The sequence below is a fragment of the Medicago sativa genome, chromosome 7 (genome assembly GCF_051527215.1).
Source record: "Medicago sativa cultivar Bolivia chromosome 7, Bolivia_mono, whole genome shotgun sequence".
Taxonomy (NCBI): Eukaryota; Viridiplantae; Streptophyta; class Magnoliopsida; order Fabales; family Fabaceae; genus Medicago; species Medicago sativa.
The window spans coordinates 47,377,023-47,400,028 of NC_140755.1; the positions used below are offsets into that span (position 1 = coordinate 47,377,023).

General features: G+C 33.7%; 1 protein-coding gene, 1 non-coding gene and 1 pseudogene across 2 annotated transcripts; 2 read left to right on the forward strand and 1 right to left on the reverse strand.

Annotated features, from left to right (window-relative positions):
- The first annotated feature begins 7,342 nt into the window (after nt 1–7,342).
- Nucleotides 7,343–9,848, forward strand: LOC146906278 (AT-hook motif nuclear-localized protein 11-like). Its single transcript, XM_085722502.1, has 5 exons — nt 7,343–7,682; nt 8,384–8,438; nt 9,019–9,211; nt 9,341–9,494; nt 9,634–9,848. Exons 1-5 carry the CDS (start codon nt 7,343–7,345, stop codon nt 9,846–9,848), a joined length of 957 nt encoding a protein of 318 aa, XP_085578628.1.
- A 1,687-nt stretch (nt 9,849–11,535) lies between these two features.
- On the forward strand, nt 11,536–22,185 carry LOC146906279 (uncharacterized; annotated as a pseudogene).
- LOC146906280 (small nucleolar RNA R71) lies at nt 15,350–15,456 on the reverse strand. The gene has a single exon (XR_015020873.1). It is a non-coding gene; the product is annotated as a small nucleolar RNA R71 (small nucleolar RNA).
- Nucleotides 22,186–23,006: the final 821 nt, after the last annotated feature.

Below are 23,006 nucleotides of genomic sequence, written 5' to 3' on the forward strand. Positions count from 1 at the left end.
CCGCTTTGGTGCAACGTGTAGTGTAAAACGTCTTTATGTTCAACTTTGTCTTGTAAAGATAGATAGATTCTCTAGGTTGATTACGTTTTGTCTTAATTTAATTTAATATTGGTGTGAACTTAACTAGGCGAGCCCTTTTTTAGGGCGCCCCCAGCATCTTCGCATGTTCGTGGTAGAATTTTTTGAGCGATGACTTGTTTTTGTTTAGAGCTCACTTGGGGTTGACGATTGTTTGCGTTCGGATCCCTCTTGGGGGTTGGCGACTTTTTACGTCTAGTGCCCTCTTTGGGGTCGACGACTTTTTACGTTCAGTGCCCTCTTGGGGGTTGACGACTTTTTACGTTCAGTGCCTTCTTTGGGGTTGACGATTTTTTACGTTTAGTGCCCTCTTGGGGTTGAGGATTTCTCAAGTTCAGTACCCTCTTGGGGTTGATGATTTTTTTACGTTCAGTGCCCTTTTGGGGGTTGACGACTTTTTACGTTCAATGCCCTCTTGGGGTTGACAATTTTTTACGTTCAGTGCCCTCTTGGGGTAGACGTTTTTTTACATTCAGTTCCCTCTTGGGGTTGACGTTTTGGACGTTCAGTGCCCTCATGGAGTTGATGTTTTTTGACGTTCAGTGCCCTCTTGGGGTTGACTTTTTTGACATTCAGTACCCTCTTAGGGTTGACGTTTTTTCTGCTTAAGAAGATTGTTATTTCCACCCCTCCACTGTTATTTAGACGACCTCTGCTTGAGAGAATTTTTATTCTTCCCGTCCATTTTTATTTAGATGACCTCTACTTGAGAGGATTTATTTCTTCGTGTCAATATGTTTATTTATTTGTACTGTGCAGAAATAAAGTAAAACATGCTATGAAATCATTGTGAGAAAGTAAGATGCCTCGTTAAAAATCTGCAAAACAAATCTCAAAGATCGAAAAAATGTTAGAATAATTTCGCATTTCATTTTCATGTTCTTAATGGCGGGACCGTTGCTCCTATATGCATTTCTTTTTTCACATTTTAATTCTGGCATGTTGTTTTGGTGAGCTCTATTCGAATCTCGCCCTTGATGAGCCTGTTTGCATTATGGACATGATCTATCGAAAACATAACAATACTTTCCAAATTTCAAAGTAACCAGAAGAAATAAAGGAGTTTTAATCGTATTCAATCATTTTCAATGAGAACTCATTACTCGTTGTCTTCTTTAAATTGCCCATATTTTCTACTCTTCTTCTTTTTCATTCTCCTATTAGATTCGAAGTAACTTTCTTACTTCATTATCTTGTGCTTTTAATCCTTTTCTTTTACAGGGAAACTAAGTTTTCTACATCCTACTACTTCTCTTAAATCGAAATTTGCTACTTAATATAATAGGTAGCAAAGTGATGCCTTAAAACGTAAAAAAAATAATTTTGAATCAATATTAAAACTATACATTCAGAAGCGTGCATACTATGATGAATTTGAGTTGTTAATAAATTACTAACTAGGTGAATATAATGTTATAAATTTTTCCAATACTACTACCTCCGTCCCTAATTATAAGACCCTTTTGAGAATTTTTTTGTCCCTTTTTATAAGACTCTTTTGCTATTTCCAACTACATTAATTATTTCTTTACATACATGCCCCTATTTATTATATATCTTTTTCTTCAATCAACAATAAATAACATGTTGAAAACATAAACCAACCCCTCTCTTAAAGGATAAAATTGTAAAAACAATAGTAATTACAAACATATTTAATACAACACTATCTTAATTCCCGTTATTTTTTCAAAAGGGCCCTATAATTAGGGACAGAGGTAGTATTAGTTAAATTAATGAAATATAAAAAAGATTTAAACATGTGGCAAATTCATCAATGTATAGAAAAAAGGGTTGAACATATGGTGGGAAATTCACTTACCCTAATTTTGACTTATCTCTGAGAAAATAATTATTGTATCATATTTTCTTTTCTCGTTCCATGTATATATATATATATATATATATATATATATATATATATATATATATATATATATATATATATAGTTTCCGCCGCTGGTTTATGGTTTTGACTTTTGATTAACCTATAAAATTTGATTGTTTGTGTCACTTGTGCATGCTCTGTTTCAGAGGTAGTTATACTATATTAGATCATTTGATGGGAAAGAAAATAGCATAATAGAGTTGAGAGAAGTTGGATTCGGTTGTAAGGGTTCGGTTAGATTGGACTAACAATAATGCACTGATATTTTGATGTCACTGTGATCTATAGGAAGTAGCCATGTGCACTTAATAGTTAATGATAGAATGGAAATGGACTAGATGACAATATGCTCAAAGAATAATAGTCACGTGTAAGTGAAATTAGTTGACTAGATGCTTGAATCAAATTATATATCCGAAATAATATATATTAGAAGATGAAGTAATTGATAGTGTGTAATTATGAATTAATTGATGAAGCATAATTGATGGGTTATTTAACGATGTGTAAATAATAAAATACTTGATGATGTGTAATTGATAAATTATTTGACTAAATGTGATTGTGAATTATCTGATGATGTGAAATTGATGTGACGATATGACGATATGTTGATATGATGATGATGTTGTATAATGTTGATTAATGACGACGTAAATGATGAGACTGATAGATGAATTCTGTTTTATATGTGAGTTATTGATGATGTGCTAATATGTGGTGTTTAGAGAGTCTTCCCTCATGCATCCTATCAGCTTTAGAACCATGTTGAATGACGAATGTTGTATGTATGTTCTGTAACACAACTCTGACATACAAATGTTGATTAGAAACCGGTACCGACATGCATATAGAGTCGAGTTAGGGACATTGCATACATAATTGCAAGTCTATTTGAAGATGTGTTATTTAAAGATGTTTAGCAATTTAAAGCAGTGTTATTCAATGATGTGCCTCTATATGGTTCTATATGAAGGGTTTGTATTTTGCAAAATGTCTATCCAATATTCTTAAATGTTGTTGATGCTTACATATCATTATAAGATGTTGATTGATGTCTATTGATTTTATTAAATGAATGTATATGTTTAAAAGTGAATATTTCATGAATGTGATGTACACATGCATAAATGCAATTGATGTGTTCTTTTATCTAAATCTATACATGTGCTTATGCATCTCTTGTGTTGGATATATTCTCACCCTCTATTTGGATTGTACCCTCACTTGGTACAGGTACGCAGGAAGAAGAAACCTAGGAGACTTTCTCGCCATTTTCTTTCGCTGCTTGGAGTCTTTTATTTTATTTTGGGTCAAATTTTGATTCTGTAACACTAGGGATTGGGGTTTATTTTCAATTATTATACTTTGTTTTGCAATCCATTATTTGAACTCAGTCTATTTTATTAACACAATGTGACGATAATTGAACTTAGTGGGACACCCTTTTGTGTTGAATTATTATTTGTATTTTAATTTACATACTTGTTGGGATTAGGATGTTACACACAGTCTGGGCATTGTCAGGCACGGCTATGCCTGATATTTTTGCATAGAATCTTCACATTTTTGGCTTCAATCAGCTCCAAATCATGCTATAGATCCTTCCTTTCCATAACCATGCTTCAAAACCCTTTCTTTTGCTCCAAGACTCGATCTTTCACCATATTTGTTCCTGAAATTAAATAACAATTTGAAGCACTAAAGTTCTAGAAAGTAATTAAAAACACATATAATCTTAATAAAATAGACACTTAAAACCACTAAATTTTTGACTTATCATATTCAAAGGCTTTCAGTTGAAGCACATAATCAATCTCTCAACAAGTGGTTCAAGGATGTAATCAAAAGCATGGAAGAAGTAGAAGTCAACAAAAAAAGCTTTTACATCTCAAACTCTCCATTTTTCTTAGATGCATCTTCAATCATCAGTTCATCTGTCAAAGAAGATTTGGATATGTCCTGGTTAACTAAGTTGAATATTAGTACTGATACTCCAATTATTCAGAAGCTGAAAGAAGAACCTGAACAGACAAAGAAGATCAAGAAACTGGAACAAGATCTCTTTGATCAGAAGATGTTAGTGGAAACTTTGAAGAGACAAAATGAAGAAATGAAAGAAGAACACAGAGCACAAGTAGAAGCACCTATCAGCAGTTCAGAAGCTCAAAACCGAAGGTCAGAAGCTCTTGAGGATTCATTAAAGAAACAATCAAAAGAGATGAAAACTATGATGACTGAAATGATGGCAATGATGAAGAAACTTCAACAACCTTAGTTGCACACATCTCTTGTTTTATCTTTGACTGCTTCTGGTGTTTTAAAATTGTTGCTTCTAATACTTTTGTACTGTTTTATGCTATGATACACTCTTTTTTATTGCTTCTCTAATTTTGTTGTTTGGATATTGTTATTCAGTAATATTTTAAACATGCTCTGCTAGAAATATCTCATGTTTTTACTTCTCTTTTTGTCTTTATTTTTTGTTGATGACAAAAGGGGGAGTAGAGTAGATATAGACTTTTAGGATCTGAGCCCACTAAATTAAAAGCTTAATTAATTTAGGAGAACCTGCTTCTCATATCTTAGTCTATAATTTCATGTGAGATTATTTCTTAGTGACGTTTTTAAGATTAAATAGAGTTTAATTAACATGGATAGACCTTAGGGGGAGCTTACAAACCTCACCTTAAGAACTATCAAACTCAGGGGGAGCTTACAAACCTCAGACCCTAAAGTCAACTTGTTAATTAGATTGTTGGAACAAAACGAGTTTATCATTACCACCTTTAAGTTTTGATGATAACAAAGGTAATAAAATAAGTCAATTGGATATGCTAATAAGTCAATTCGGGATTCTAATTTCAAAAGGTTTTCTTTTGAGCAATTAGTTTCTCTAAAGCATTTAAAGATTCAGCATGCATTTCTTCAATGGAGTCTTGTAAGTCCTTATAGGAATCGGAATCAGATTACCTCATTTTTAGCTTTCTTCATTTGACCCATGAAGCATAGGTTATCTTCATCCTTGTTTACGGCATCTCTAGTATTGGAGGTAACTTCATCTTCTTCCCAAGCAATGTAGGCCTTTCTTCCTCTTGAGTTTTGAATGAATCCGGATCTTCCTCTTTCTTTAGCCGGTTTTGAATGAAGCATAGGTTATCTTCATCCTTGTTCCGGGCATTCATTCTTGTAGTGTTCTACTTTGACGCAACCATAGAAACTAACCACTTTCTCATCACTATCCGATTCTTTTCCTTTTCTTGATGCCTTCCTAAAGTTCACTAGATTCTTGTCATTGTGCTTTAACCCATTCATTTTAATGTAACGGTTGTACCACCTAACAAACAAGCTCATTTCCTCTTCATTTATAGCATCATCATCAGATTCATCATCATTTTGAACCGTAAAGGTAGATACAAACGAAGTGGTGTTTAAAGCAATAGACTTCCTTTCTTTCTTCTTAGAGTCATCCTCACTTGAATTGAAGCGATTAATCGCATGCTCATGTTCCTTTCATTTTCCAAAGAGTGTGATCATACTAAGAGCATTGAGATTTTGTGATTCCTTGATAACGGTAACTTTGGGCTGTCATTCCTTTGTCATACATCTCAAAATTTAATTAGTGTAATCTTGGTTTGGAATTGTTTTAACAAGGTTTTGCAACTTGTTTACAATATGAGTAAATCTCATTTGCATGGAGGAGATGGTTTCGCCATCTTCCATATGGAAAAGCTCATATTGTTGTACAAGGGTATTAATTTTTGATTGTTTAACATCATCGGTTCCTTCGTGAATGATTTCCAATGCATCCCACATATCTTTAGAGGTTTTACAATGAGATACAGAGTGATACTCATTAACCCCAAGAGTGGAGATGAGAATATTCTATGCCTTGAAATCGTATTCTACCTTCTTTTTGTCATCATCGCTCCAATCGGCTTTTGGCTTATCTTGTGCTACACCGTTGGCAATAACTTGCGGTTGAAACCGTCTGTTCACAATGGCTTCCCACACATCCATATCGACCGATTGGATGTGAACGCTCATGCATTCTTTCCAATAGTCGTATTTTCTCCGTCGAAAATAGGTGCTCTATTGTACGCCCCCTTGGGCTTCTTATTAGCCATATGGATCAACTCTTCTGGTAGTTAGCCGTGAGAAGAGACCAAGCTCTATGATACCACTTGTTGGTCTATATGGCTAATTAGTTAATAAGCTAGAGGGGGGTGAATAGCTTTTTAGAAATGTTTTCCGGAGTTTATTTGAAAATTGAGTTTTACAAAATCAACTATTGGATTCGTGTGCAATAATATTTAATCTTAGAATTGAGAGATTCACAATACAAATCTTAATATACAATCAAACTTTAATCAACCTTGAACAATGTACAAAACTTATAACAATTTCAAACCAAACCTATATGAACAAAATTTACTAAGCTATCAAATCAAAACACAATACATGTGAAATTGAATAATTGAATAGATTTTGCAATCAATTGATCTAAGCAAATAATTTGAAACCTAATTCAATGAATTATATTATATTTCAATGAAAAACAACTTAGATCAACAATAGCAATTATCCTAACAATTATTCAATTAATCACATGCAATAGTAAAAAGTAACGAGGATAGGGAAAGAGAGATAACACCGATATTTTTATAGTAGTTCGCTCTTTCTCGTCCTTGCTAGAGCTACCTTTACTCTTCTTGATGAAGTACATCTTCACCACCCCCCTCTTCTTGTATATATTTTTTCCTTTTTTAATAAAATTTTAGAGTTTGGCGGCATAGGATGGAGGTTTCCCGGGGTGCCAACCTAGTTGGGATGTCGGTGTTTCCTCTTGATACATGTCCCCTCTTAATATTTATTACATAAATGTTTTTGGGAAATTTGATAATATTTATTAAAAATAGTTTGAAATAAGCTTTTAATAATATTTAATTACATTAATTTATAAAATTTTAAAGATTATTTTTAAGTCAAATTTAAAAAATAATATATTTTCTTAAATTAATTAATTAGGGGAATTAATTAATTTTTTAAACGTTGACACTATAAAAAATTCCTTATTTAAAAAAGTTGACCTGCTTGGTTCATGAACTTACTTTTTCTTTTTTTGTTAAAAACTAAAATTATTTTCAAATGGCTTTTTTTTTTTTACTTTGACCAAATATTTTGACCATTTTAACAAATATTGGATCCTTGTTGCCTATAAAAGGAGTGCCCAACCTTACATTATAGGCACATCAAAATTTAGCAATTTGCAACACATTTTTCGAGTCACTTCCCCTCACTCTTTTCGACACATTTTCAAGTCAATTTCCCCTCACTCTTTTTGTCCTTCAAAGAAATCGAAAAATAACCGAAACCATGTCAAGATCTGAATTAAGGAATGATGACCAGCAACAATCGCTACCTCAACAACCAACAATAACCCCTGCCGGTATCGATAAGGGCGAATCGCCAGTGGCCGATATGCCATTTTCTCCAGCCCCTCCCTTTGACGACCAAAAACAGCCACTACCACAACAACCAACCATCAGTGCTACCACCATCAATCATGGTGAATCACATGTAGCAACGATGTTGACCGTTGTGCCATCTTCTTCAGCCCCTCCCTTATCTTCTATCTCAACTGATATCTCCAAAAAGCGTAGAGGCAGACCTCTTGGTTCTCGCAACAAAATCCAATCTAAAAAAAGGGCTTCTGGTAACTCATTTTTTTTTTCTTTTTTTCCTATTTTTTTTATAGAGTATGCTCCAAACCATCCCTTTTAGCGATTTTACTATGATCTCTTAAGTGTTTTCATTAAGGACGAAAAGTGTAATTAAATCTTAAAACTAAGTTGTTTTTGACTTTCTTTTATCTTATAATAGAACTGCAAAGACTTTTGTGTTGATCATTAAATATTTTAAATTGTATAACATGACCGTGATTGATATATATGGATCCATGGTTGTTTATATTTATTTATTTATTTTTGTCAAATTTTTTACTTATTCATTCAGAATAAAAATTACCTATTTATTGATTACCATGTTGATAAATTACTTTTTTCCTCCCATCTCTTGTTATTATAATTTTCTATGCATTTCTTCTATTGATTTATGTACAAATTCAACATATATTCAATCAAATAAGACTGTAATGTCATTTTTTAGGCTAGTTCATAAAATATCTCTATAAATATTTATTTTATATGATTTAAATTGAATGTATGTGTAAAGTGTTACACTCTCAATGAATAGTATTAATTTATTTATTTATTTTTCTTTTCTCCGATAATGCAATTTCTTTTGTATTTTTGTTTAGTATTCCATTACAATTTTGTAGACTTTAGCTATTTTCTCATTTTTAATGTCATACTATTTGGATATATGTGATGCGCTCTTATGGAATCATTTTTGTAGCATCGGTGAGACCTGCTAAGGCCCACATTATGATGGTGAATGTCCAAGAGGTATTGTGCAATTTTTCTTACAAATTAAGTATATGAAATGCATCGACCATATGTGGTGTATTATATTTTCTAGATAATTATATGTTTTTCAGTAATTAATATTCCTTGGTTAGAAACTTTTTATATGTGCCTCCTGTATTATGACATCTATAATTCACGTGGTAATTTGGTGAATAAGTTGTTCATGAGAGTGACTTTTGTGAACTTCATAGATTAGATATATTTGTTGTTTACAATTTGAGAAAAACAAAATCCAAGAATTTAATGAGTTTGGTTATACAAAATACAAGCCGAAACCCTAAATTTAATAGCTTAATTTATTTTATATATATATATATATATATATATATATATATATATTATATAGACAAAACCATTAAATCTCACATGTATAAGAAGATAGGTGAATGCTTGAACCCCAATCACAACGTTCAGTCTAATAATATCGACATTTTTGCTGGTTGAACTATAACTTGTAAATATAAAGTAAGATATCTTTATTGTCTTCTATTTAATTAGGGGAACGGATTTGAGGTTTTATGTCACCCTATTCTCCAAACATTATGTCATTTGTCATTTAGAAAGCAAAAAAAAATCGTTTCTTGCTAAGGACCAAATATTGATTTTTCTGGTACATATATATTTTGGCATTCAGAATGTGTTAGAAAAGATTATGACATTTTCCAAGAATCTCCCTGGAAATATAAGCGTATTATCGGCGGTTGGGACCACATCCAAAGCAACTATTTGTGTAGCTGGTAAAATAGAGACTTACGAGGTTAGTCGTCCTGCAATTTTATGGTTTGTTTACTTTCGTAAAAACATATTTATTTTCATTTTTAAAAATATGTGTTAATTTACTTGCTAACAAAGAAATATGACTCTAATTTTTTTATTTTTTTTCCATGGAAAATTTGAGATTATATCACTTGGTGGGTCTTTGTTTCCTGATAAAAAAGAAAGCCATTGCATGGTATTTGAGGGCTTAAATGTGAGTTTATCATCGGATGGTAATATATTTGGTGGTAAACTTGTTGATATTTTGATCGCTGCTTCTCCTGTTCAGGTACATTTTTAAATAAAAAAATTCAATTGCATTTGATCCAAAATTTAGAAATACATTTGATTTTTTAGATATTTTTTTCTTATTTTCTTCTAATGCTGATGAACCTATTTTCTCTTAAAATTTGGTGCTGATTTTGCAAATAGTATTAGGGAGTTATCTTGCAGGGAGTCAAGGGGAAGTCAAGTCTGACCCAGAAGAGCCTCCTAAAGAAGACTCAAGTCCATCATCAGCTCAGAGTCAAGAGAAAGTCGAGTCTGATCCCAAAGAGCTTTCTAAAGAAGACCCAAATCCACCATCGGAAACTACTCTTAATAATTCATCTTCAGATGGGCTTAATGTCCAAGTTTAAAACTAGATATTCTCGGTTACCCTTTTTGTTCTATACTTAGCAACATGTGATTTTTGCTTTGATTATGTGTTAAATAAAATTGTGACTTATATAAGCAATCCAATTTTTGTTTTGCCTTGTCAAATTAGTATCGTCTTCTAACTAAGGTCTTCTCATTGCTAAGTTTATGATTTAGTATACTCACCAAAATTCAAAATTTAGAGCATGTTCATGTAAGAAATGAGATTTTTTTGGGGTAAATCAAGGTATCATGTGAAGAACGTGCTTCAAATATAGATTTTTTCCTTCATATATTTGTAATTCAAATTGTGGCAATGGATAGTTTGAATTAAGTATTTTGAATTATGTCAACAGGCAATTCGAATTACCTGATGAAAAAACAACATCATACTGAGAGCGGTAATTCTAATCATGTTTATGGTCAAGTTGTATTTTTTCTAATTATGCGGGTTCCAAGTCTATAAATACAATTTTTTACCTCATCGTTCTTATAGTAGATTGAAACTTAAAGCCTAAGAGTTAGTGCCTCTTGAGAGGGTGGCTAAGGTTCAAGAACTAAGAGAGTAGGGACAAGAAGAGTGAACATAAAGAGAAGATCGTGACTCTTGTGTTGAGGTGCTTCTTTTGAGGTTCTTGAATGAGAGACAACACCATCACAGAGGGGACCCGAAAGGGGATTTTTTGGTTGTGGGCTTGTGGTGAGGATCTATGGTTGGAAAACACAATGTAAACATTTTGGGAGAGTAAAAAATATTAAGGGGGTTGAAAGAGGAAAAATGAGATAAATTAATGTTTGTTCTTGAAACTAATTTCTTGTAACTCTTTTGTGTATCTTGTAAAGACTCGTTGATAATGAATTGGAAAGTTGTTCTCCCTCTAGATGTTGATCAATTTGGACTGAATGGGTAAACAAGTTTGGTGTGTTTATACCTCTACTATTTTTATTTTATGCTATGGATTGATGGTATGGTTTCGTTATACACATAGGTCGCTAGATGTGTTCTGTATTGAATTTATTGTTGCTTAGATCGTTAAATTTAGTCGCCATTAATTGTTTGTCCGACACATTTTCTTAGCATGTTTGATTGAATTTACAACATATTTTTTGTACGCTACCACGATAACTAATTCATCTGAGATCCATTTTAGAGAAACCGGTTGAAAATAGTGAATCAAATTAACAACATGTACTTTTTCTTTTGCGTATAGCAAAATAGTGAATATTATTGAATTGAAGACATTACAATAACATTGCTTCAAAGGAAAACATGGAAATTTGAAATTTATAGAGGATTCAAAGAAGAAATTAAGACAAAGGAAATTATGAAATTCAATGGATCAACGATTAATTAATTTTTTAAACGTTGACACAATAAAAAAATTCCCTATTTAAAAAAGTTGACCTGATTGGCTCATGAACTTACCTTTTCTATTTTTGTTAAAAACTTAATTTTTTTTTTCAAATGACTTTTTTTTATTTTGACCAAATATTTTGACCGTTTTAACAAATATTGGATCCTTGTTGCCTTTAAAAGCAGTGCCCAACCTTACATTATAGGCACATCAAAATTTAGCAATTTGTAAAACATTTTTCAAGTCACTTCCCCTCACTCTTTTCGACACATTTTCAAGTCAATTTCCCCTCACTCTTTTTGTCCTTCAAAGAAATCGAAAAATAGCCGAAACCATGTCAAGATCTGAATTAAGGAATGATGACCAGCAACAATCGCTACCTCAACAACCAACAATAACCCCTACCGGTATCGATAAGGGCGAATCGTCGGTGGCCGATATCCCATTTTTTCCAGCCCTTCCCTTCGAGGAACAAAAACAGCCACTACCATAACAACCAACCATTAGTGCTACCACCATCAATAATGGTGAATCACATGTAGCAACGATGCTGACCGTTGTGCCATCTTCTTCAGCCCCTCCCTTATCTTCTGTCTCAACTGATATCTCCAAAAAGCGTAAAGGCAGACCTCTTGGTTCTCGCAACAAAATCCAATCTAAAAAAAGGGCTTCTGGTAACTCATTTTTTTCTTTTTTCCTATTTTTTTATAGAGTATGCTCCAAACCATCCCTTTTAGAGCTTTTACTATGATCTCTTAAGTGTTTTCATTTGAAGGTGAAATCTAAAAAATAAAAATAAAGGACGAAAAGTGTAATTAAATCTTAAAACTAAGTTGTTTTTGACTTTCTTTTATCTTATAATAGAACTGCAATGACTTTTGTGTTGATCACTAAATATTTTAAATTGTAAAACATGACCGTGATTGATATATATGGATCCATGGTTGTTTATATTTATTTATTTATTTTTGTCAAATTTTTTACTTATTCATTCAGAATAAAAATAACCTATTTATTCATTACCATGTTGATAAATTACTTTTTTCCTCCCATCTCTTGTTATTATAATTTTCTATGCATTTCTTCTATTGATTTATGTACAAATTCGACATATATTCAATCAAATAAGACTATAATGTCATTTTTTAGGCTAGTTCATAAAATATCTCTATAAATATTTATTTTATATGATTTAAATTGAATTTATGTGTAAAGTGTTACACTCTCAATGCATAGTATTAATTTATTTATTTTTCTTTTCTCCGATAATGCAATTCCTTTTGTATTTTTGTTTAGTATTCCATTACAATTTTGTAGACTTTAGCTATTTTCTCATTTTTAATGTCATACTATTTGGATATATGTGATGCGCTCTTATGGAATCATTTTTGTAGGATCGGTGAGACCTGCTAAGGCCCACATTATGATGGTGAATGTCCAAGACGTATTGTGCAATTCTTCTTAGAAATTAAGTATATGAAATGCATGGACCATATGTGGTGTATTATATTTTCTAGATAATTATATGTTTTTCAGTAATTAATATTCCTTGGTTAAAGACTTTTTATATGTGCCTCTTATATTATGACATCTATACTTCACGTGGTAATTTGGTGAATAAGTTGTTCATGAGAGTGACTTTTGTGAACTTCATAGATTTGATATGTTTGTTGTTTACAATTTGAGAAAAACAAAATCCAAGAATTTAATGAGTTTGGTTATACAAAATACAAGCCGAAGCCCTAAATTTAATATCTTAATTTATTTTATATATATATATATATATATATATATATATATATATTGAATAGACAAAACCATTAAAACTCATATGCATAAGAAGATAGGTGAATGCTTGAACCCCAATCACAACGTTCAGTCTAATAATATCGACATTTTTGCTGGTTGAACTATAACTTGTAAATATAATGTAAAATATCTTTATTGTCTTCTATTTAATTAGGGGAAAAGGATTTGAGGTCTTATGTCACCCTATTCTCCAAACATTATGTCAGTTGTCATTTAGAAAGAAAAAAAAAAATTGTTTCTTGCTAAGGACCAACTATTGATTTTTCTTGTACATATATATTTTGGCATTCAAAATGTGTTAGAAAAGATTATGACATTTTCCAAGAATCTCCCTGGAAATATAAGCGTATTATCGGCGGTTGGGACCACATCAAAAGCAACTATTTGTGTAGCTGGTAAAACAGAGACTTACGAGGTTAGTCGTCCTGCAATTTTATGGTTTGTTTACTTTCGAAAAAACATATTTATTTTCATTTTTAAAAATATGTGTTAATTTACTTGCTAACAAAGAAATATGACTCTATTTTTTTATTTTTTTTCAGGGAAAATTTAAGATTATATCACTTGGTTGGTCTTTGTTTCCTGATAAAAAAGAAAGCCATTGCAAGGTTTTATATATGATTTAGTTTCGGTTTATTTAGATTTGGTTTTATTTTATTTTAATATTGTTTCCTTTTTGAGCTATTTTAGTTCAATTGCATATTTTTATATTTCACGAATGAATATTGGATGGAAGGAGTCTTGGGGCAAAAGAAAGGAGTCTGGAACTGATCCGGAGCGAAAATACGAAAGATTCGGGAACAAAAATATAATCCCCCAAGTCAGAAGCTTGGCACGGCCCGTGCCAACGTGTGGCACGGTCGTGCCAACGTGTGGCACGGCCGTGCCACCCCCTAGAAACTCTTTTTGCTGCTTTTTGCTTAGGGCCCAAGCTACTCTGTTTTAGTTTTAGCAAATAGCCCTTGTAGTTGCTTAGATTTTAAGTCGATTGTAAACTATAAATAGAGTAGCCTCCCATCACAAATATTCATATTTTGTTCTTGGAATAAAAGTTCACTTTTACTTTATTGTTATTTTATTTTATATTCTTCTTCTTCTCCATCTTCTCTATGTCCACAATGAACGTTAGTGAGTAGACTCTTCTTGTCTTGGGATTGTTGGATAAGTCTAATGACGTAATCCTAATCGAACCAAGCTTTAACCCTAATTTCATGTAACCTTAATTTCTAATCTAAGTTCACTGTTTAAACATGAATTAACAATTATCAAACTGTGGAAACGAAAGTGGAGGGTTTGATAATTGTTAATCCATCATCTCAAATATCAATTCATAATGCGAAAGCGGAGCTTTGATATAGGAACAAGTGAATTTAGACAAGAATTGCAAAGGCAGTGAAATAGTCTTTGCAATTCTTGAGACATGAGTAGTTTCAATCCTTATAAACTTCTTCTAGTAATCAAATCAGCGAAATAGGTTTGGTTGCTAGAGGTAAACTTTCACTGGACTTGGTCGGAAAGGTGAGGGGCTAAAGGGAAACCGGTCTTTAGAAATTAGGTATAAAACATGAAATTATAAATTAAGGCTTTGGTTTGTGAAGGACTTGTCAATAGGATGAACCAATAATCCCAAGGCTCTTTTATTTTATTGTTGTTATTTTCTTTTAATTAAACAAAAATATAACTTTCTACCTTTTAAACTTTCAATCTAATCATTGTTAAAAGTTAATTGAATTCATAACTCCCTGTCGGAACGATATCTTTTTATTACTACATCGGTAAACCGTGCACTTGCGGTTTTACTCATCAAGTCTTTGGCGCCGTTGCTGGGGAGTTATTGCAATTCGATTAACTTTTTTTTTTAACGATTAGATTGAAAAAAAATTCTTCTTCTTTATTTTATTTCCTTTTTTTTCTTTCTTTCTTTTCTATTTCTTCTTTTGCCTTTAACTTCTTGGGAAGCATGAAATAATAACGATATGGCTGAAGAACGCACTCTCAAAGAGTATGCAATCCTATCTTCGGATGAGTCATACGATGCTATTGTGTACCCAACGGTTGAGGACAATTTTAAAATAGAACCTGCACTTATTCACTTAGTACAGCAAAATCAATTTTTCGGATCACCCACTGAGGATCCGATTTTTCATATTTCAACTTTTTTAAGACTCAGTGGAACCTTGAATGCAAAACAAGATGCCGTAAGGCTGCACCTCTTTCCTTTTTCCTTAGGGGATAGAGCTAGTGCTTGGTTTCATTCATTGGAAATCGGTTCTATCACTTCATGGCATCAAATGAAGCAAGCTTTTCTTGCCCGATTCATTCCCTATTCTAAAACTGTTCAATTAAGGAATCGAATCACACAATTCACTCAAAAAGATGGAGAATCTCTTTACGATGCTTGGGAGAGTTTCAAAGAAATGCTTAGACTTTGTCCCCATCATGGTTTAGAGAAATGGCTTATTATTCACACTTTTTATAATGGTCTTTTGTGTACCACGAAAGTTTATGTTGATGCAGCTGCAGGTGGAGCTTTGATGAATAAAACATACACAAGAGCATATGCTTTGATCGAGGACATGGCACAAAACCACTATCAGTGGACCTACGGAAGGGACATCACTAATGTTGCTCCTTCACCCTCTAAAAAGGAGGTAGGTATGTATGAAATTTCTTCCCTTGATCATCTAGCTGCTAAAGTTGACGCACTCACACAAAAATTTGAAAAAATAAATACTAGTGCTGTCACACCTGCCCCTGTGTCAACTCCCTGTGAAGTTTGTGGTGTATTTGGCCATATTGGATTGATTGCCAACTAGGTAGTGTTGTTAGAAGTCCTGAGCAAATAAACTATAATCAAGGGTGTAGAAACAACCAAATTTTTTTTCAAACCCCTCAAAATCTTTTTGGACAACAAACAAGACCACCCAGTTATGCAAACAACCAAAGAGTCCCTCAAAAATTCATCTTGGAACTTTTTTTAGAAAATTATTGTATAAATCAATCCGAGCAGCTCCAAGAGCTTAAAAATCAAACTGAATTTTTGAAGGACTCTCTTGCCAAACTTACATCGAAAGAAGACTCCAGAGTTACTCACAGTAAGATGCTTGAGACTCAGACTTCTCAAGTGCCCCAACAGGTGGCTACTTCCTCTCAAACCTCTGAAGTCCTTCTAGGCCAAACCGAAATCAACCCCAAAGACCATATAAGTGCTATTACTCTTAGGGATGGTAAACAATTAGAGGACCCCGTTGTGAAAGTCAAGAACAATGAAGGAGAGGTAGGGAGTGATGAGCCTCAAGGTGAGAAAGCCATAGGAGAGAATGAAAAGTCATTTGTTTCACCATCTCATGAGCCTAAAATTCCTTTAACACAAGAGTTTGCTAAATCCAAGTTAGATGAGCAGTTTCGAAATTTTATTGAAATACTTCCAAACAAATTGCCACCTAAACTTAAGGATCCAGAGAGCCTTTCGATACCTTGTGTCATAGAGAAAGCCATGTGTGATTTGGGAGAGAATGTTAGTTTGATACCATGGTCCCTTTCTGAGAGATTGGGTATATGATAGTTAAACCATGTTCTAACCGTCAAGCTAATGACTCTAAACGAGCGCTTCGTGGGAGGCAACCCACGCATTTATTTGTTTTAGTTTTGTTTGTTTTCCGTTGTTTTAAGTTTTTTGTAGGTAATTGTCCAAGTTTCATTCGAGAAAATTGAAAATTTTGAAGCCCCCTATGTCCAGAAGGTTGGCACGGCCCGTGCTCCCAGATGGCTGATAGCGATTTTTGCAAGTGTACGAAATCGTTCAACTAGTAAATTTAAAACGGTAAGACCGAGTGTCGAACTCGAGGATCGCGTTATTTTGTTGAATCGTATTTATGACTTAATCAAACAAAAGGTTACAAGGTTTGTTTTATCACAATAATGGAAATTAAACAAAGTAAAGTGGTTCAAATTTAATAAGAGAAAAGTGTTGGGGATGAGTTTTACTGGATGACTATTTCATATTAACAACCTAATTATCGCTATTGAATCGACTCATCTAGTTGCTACTGAATCCTCTATAAAATTCGTGCCCTAATTCCTTAGTGAGATAAACGTTAATTCTAAAATAAACACCTAATTCCTTAGTGAATTTTAAGATTAGAATTAAGCATGAACGAACAAGGATTCTCAAGTGGTTCCAAGGGTTTGCATCTATTCCTAGATTACAAAGGCAAGGATTTCTTATCTCAAGCGTTTATAAATTCCACTTTCATATCACAATATAAACCGTAAATCAATTTAAAGGCGGCCAAGCAATAAAAGCATTAAGAACAGAGATAAGAAAAGCAATTCAATGAGTTTCATCGATAATTAAAATTAGGTCATAACAATCATGTTCATCTAGGGTTACTCACCCCAATAATGGAGGGTTTAGTTGCACATAGCAATTAAACAAGAGAAAGGGATAAAAGAAAGATTACAAGAACAATTCATGAATGATTCTTGCTCAAAATCTCCTCCAATATGTTGCTCTAGATCTCTCCTCATGTGTTTCTATATCTTTTGATCTCCAAAAACGTGAACCCTCATTCAGAAAACACCTCTTTATATTTATAAGAGGGTCAAAATCGGCCACCATGCTCCAAAATCGGTGGCCAATTTCATCAACATGCGCGCCATAAACTGCAAAATCGGTGGCTGATTTTTACAGAAGTTTTTGGCTCAATACTGCAGCAAAAATCGGTGGCCGATTTTCAGTCTTTAAAAACTTCAATTTCTTCTCCTTTTGTAGCTTGTAACCCCATGAATTGCAATGAATATGACCCAAAATGATATAAAAATGCCTAAGAAAAACTAAGATGACAGAGTGTCATCACAACCCCAAACTTGCATCGTTACTTGTCCTCAAGGAACCAACTTAAAATGAAAAATAACAGAGAAGTAACACTTACCCCCACCAATGATCATGTCAAAAGTTCATCTTCCTTGTTAGCGATATGATGAGCTAATCCATTCCACAACTTCTCACAACAATTTTGAATGTAACATGGTTCACTCAGTCGACATGTAGAACTACTATATTACCAAAACTTGAAAAATTTCTAAGCATCAATCAAAGTCAATATTATGTATACACTTTTAAGGACTTTTCAGGTTATAACAGGGTTTAGGTTAGGGGTGGGATCATTTGGAAAGTAGGTTTAAGAAAAACAACGGAGTTAGACATCATCCTACGGATCTAAAACACACCACACACCATAATACCAATCTGGGGACTAGAGAGAACTATTAATAACTTGAACAACTGATCACTTATCTTCAAGCATTTTTTTTTTGAGCTGCAAATTTGACAATTCAGCTTATTTTTATCATGCTTATATTCTTTTTTTAGCAGAAAGTGATCTTTTTTTTTTCTTTCTCTAGTACCCCTACCCCAAACTTAAAATGTTGCTAGTTCCAAAAGCAACCCCAAACTTAAACTTTTCAAATATAACACACATAAACATGCCTAACTCCAAAAAAAATTTGGGTACATTCCTAAGGTCTCTAGGCTTGTAATGTGGTTAGTCACCGAAACAAAAGGGTCTAAATCCTAGTGGCTCAACTTGGTTTAAACAAAGGATAATTCAATATAAACAAAGGTGGGCTACAAAGGCTCAAGGTACAAGCAATTTGCCTTAGTGTGTACAATATATGACCAATCAATTACAAAGAAAAATCGCAAATCTCAGAAATAGCACCTACATGGAAACACTCATATTTGTAAAAATTGAAAAATAAATTTAGGCCATAACCTTACAAGCTGAGGTTTCTGGAAGTTATGGCTACCTAAGCATCTTTCCTGCCGTACACTTCCCTCAAAGAATCATGCAAGAAACCACCTCCTTTGAACTTTTGACAAACCTTTGGTGAAATCTTTGTTACTGAACTAGTAAAATTCAAGAAAAGTAAATTCATTAAAATCAAACAAGTTCAGATGCAATTACAGATAGGGGGATCATATAATCATAATCAAGACACTTCTCAAGTCTGACTCAACACAAATAGAAATAACAGAGACAAATAACAAAGCAGGGAAATGGATGGGTTGCCTCCCATCAAACGCTTTCTTTTACGTCATTAATCTTGACGCATCAACCATTGTTAAGGTGGCAAATATGATACAAAGAACGCATCATCCTTCTTCTTCCTTTTGTTGGGTAAGAACTCCATGAACTTGAAAAATAGATGATGTTGCTTCCATATCCTTTTCAAGTGGACAACAATGAACAAGGCATAAATGGCATCTAGGATTTCATCAATCTCTTCCTTTTTCCCTGCATTGTCGCTAAAAAATTTTGGAGGAATGTTTTATTGAGGAATTTTTGGTTGGACATCTAAATCTCTCCAAAGTTGGGACTTTTGAGTTTCCTTACCAACAAGACCATCCTTAATGTTTATCGATTCCCCCTCATCTTCTTTCTTTTCTACAACGCTGAATTTATTTACAATCTTGAGCTTTTCAAACTCAACCACTTGCTCAAATAACCTTTCACATTGACTCTCAAATCTTTCAATTGAACCTTGATTATTATTCATGAATTCAATCAAAACATTCTTGATGTGAAAATTTCTGTCATATGATTCGTTGGGAAGAATTTGAATAGGTAGCATCTGCTTCCAATTATTTTTTTCCATGAGAAACTCATCTTCTGCTTCAAAAACCAATAGATCTTCACCTTCTGGTGGTGGGACATAACAATCAAAAGCGTCACTATTATGCCCTTCTATACAAAAATCAAATCTATGAGGTAAAAACCGGAGGAGGTCCTTTTCAAATGTATCTGTCCTTTTCAAATGTATCTCTCATGATCTGCCCCTCCAATATACGACATTGTGCAGTTAGAAGACAAGTTTCAGTTTCTTCCGAAAGTTGTAGAAGAAGATAATCATCAAACTCTTCCATACTATGCGGTGGTTAGTTATCTCAACGGAGAAGAATAAAATCACTAGAACTCGACATTAGAAAACTTAACAAATAAAAATAAAATAAAAACAAAAATTTTATTGCAGAGCAAAAAATTTCAATTAAGCAAAAATAAAATTCAACAGTGATTTGGCAATCCCCGGCAACGGCGCCAAAAACTTGATAGCGATTTTCGCAAGTGTACGAAATAGTTCAAGTAGTAAATTTAAAACGGTAAGACCGAGTGTCGAACTCGAGGATCGCGTTATTCTGTTGAATCGTATTTATGACTTAATCGAACAAAAGGTTACAACGTTTGTTTTATCACAATAATGGAAATTAAACAAAGTAAAGTGGTTCAAATTTAATAAGAGAAAAGTGTTGGGGATGAGTTTTACTGGATGACTATTACATGTTAACAACCTAATTATCGCTATTGAATCGACTCATCTCGTTGTTACCGAATCCTCTATAAAATTCGAGCCCTAATTCCTTAGTGACAGAAACGTTAATTCTAAAATAAACACCTAATTCCTTAGTGAATTTTAAGATTAGAATTAAGCATGAACGAACAAGGATTCTCAAGTGGTTCCAAGGGTTTGCATCTATTCCTAGATTACAAAGGCAAGGATTTCTTATCTCAAGCGTTTATAAATTCCACTTCCGTATCACAATATAAACCGTAAATCAATTTAAAGGCGGCCAAGCAATAAAAGCATTAAGAACAGAGATAAGAAAAGCAATTCAATGAGTTTCATCGATAATTAAAATTAGGTCATAACAATCATGTTCATCTAGGGTTACTCATCCTCAACAATGGAGGGTTTAGTTACACATAGCAATTAAACAAGAGAAAGGGATAAAAGAAAGATTACAAGAACAATTCATGAATGATTCTTGCTCAAAATCTCCTCCAATGTTGCTCTAGATCTCTCCTCATGTGTTTCTACGCCTTTTGATCTCCAAAAACGTGAACCCTCATTCAGAAAACACCTCTTTATATTTATAAGAGGGTCAAAATCGGCCACCGTGCTCCAAAATCGGTGGCCGATTTCATCAACACGTATGCATAAACTGCAAAATCGGTGGCCGATTTTTACCCATCGATGGCCGATTTTTACAGAAGTTTTTGGCGCAATACTGCAGCAAAAATTGGTGGTCGATTTTACAAATCGGTGGCCGATTTTCAGTCTTTAAAAACTTCAATTTCTTCTCCTTTTGTAGCTTGTAACCCCATGAATTGCAATGAATATGACTCAAAATGATATAAAAATGCCTAAAAAAAACTAAGATGACAGAGTGTCATCAATGGCACGGCCGTGCCAGATTTTGCAGCCAAAACCAACCAAAACTCCAGAAGGTTGGCACGGCCCGTGCCAATATGTGGCACGGCCGTGCCTGATGTCTAGGTGCGTATAACCTCAAAATTTTTCTTCTTCTTCCCTCATTCTCACACACAAACATCTCCCTACCTTCAAACTTCTCTCTAAAACCTCCATAACCAACAACCTTCCAACCTTCATATCTCCATTAAATCTTACCCAAAACAATTCCAAACATCATTCTAAACAAAACACACCAATCAAAAACAACTTTCATCCACCCAAAACCACAAATTCTTAATCAATCTCCACACCTAAAATCATAAACCTTACTCAAACATAAACCCCAAACATAAACCAACCTTTTCCACCAAGAATCTTTCCAAACCCTAACCTTCATCAAAACACAAAGTCAAATCAAGGTCAAGGACAATGGCTTCAAGGAGACATGAGCACCATTTGGGGAATCATCACTAGGCAATTTGGAGTGGGTGAAGATGAGGGGATAAAACAAATTGAGGGAAACAATAGGTTGAACATAGACACCCTCGTTGCAATGAATTTCATAAAACATTGTCCACCCATGCAATACCAACTCAAACTGAATGTGCCTATCTTGTTCCTACTTCCTAAGCCATCTCGGACTAGCATCGAGGTGGAAGAAAATTTGTTGTATTTTGATGATGATCAGGTACATGAAGAGCAAGGCCATGATGAAGGAGAAGGTGCTAACTTGCACCATGAGGGAGAGCACCATGACCAAGAAGTCGGAGAGCTCAATGACAATGAAAGATGGGCATGGATGCAAGCTGAGCTTGAGAGGATAAGCACCGAGCAACAAAGGCAATGTGTTGAACTATCGGGGCTAAGAAATGATGTCCAAAGGGGCAACCACTTGACACAAGAGAAAAATGAAATGCTCTGACGAATGATGCAACACCTTCATCTTCAAGGTCCTCCTTATGGACCTCAATGAACAATTGTGATCTTTCCTCTCCCTCTCTTCCCTTATCTCTTCTCTCTTTCTCCTACTCTCTCTTCTACTCTTTCTTCTTCTTCTATTTCCTTTTAATTTTCTTTTCTTTTGAATCATTGAGGATAATGTTTCTCCTAAGTGTGAGGGGAGCCTAATAATGTGTCTTGAGTTGTAGTGTTTCCAAACTCCCTTGAACTTTATTCTTTTGTTTTGTTTTTATATCGAAAGGCATGATTAAGTAGCTTGTTTTCAATGGAAATTATGACATAAATTTTTTGTTGTCTTCTATTAAAAGGTTTTTTCTTGTACATGAAAGTGATTTCTTGTGTTTTTAGTGTTCTTGCTATACCCACATCTTGTTTTATTGTGAAAAATTCTCCAATGAGAAAAGCACTCAGTTGCAATCTTTGAGTAAGTGTATGAGTAGGTATTTTAAGGAACACGTTCCAACTTTAATGGTAACTTAGACCCTTAAAAGTCTTCAGAGTAAAAGTAGTATAAGTTTGTGTGGGAAATAATGTGCTTTATTGTTATATTTATAATGTTAAACTAAAATGGGGCGGGAGAATGACACCAACATGTGGAGGAAAGGACACCCTCTCTCTGACTTCCTAAATGTGGTGGTGACTCCCTAATTGAGCTTAAGTTCCAAATCCCTCAAAAGAGAAAATTAATTCATCAAAGCTAGGGGGAAAGGACACCCTCTCCATAAAGACTTCCTACGCGGAGATGATAAAATTTTGTAGCACTACTTAGGGTGATTTTGAATC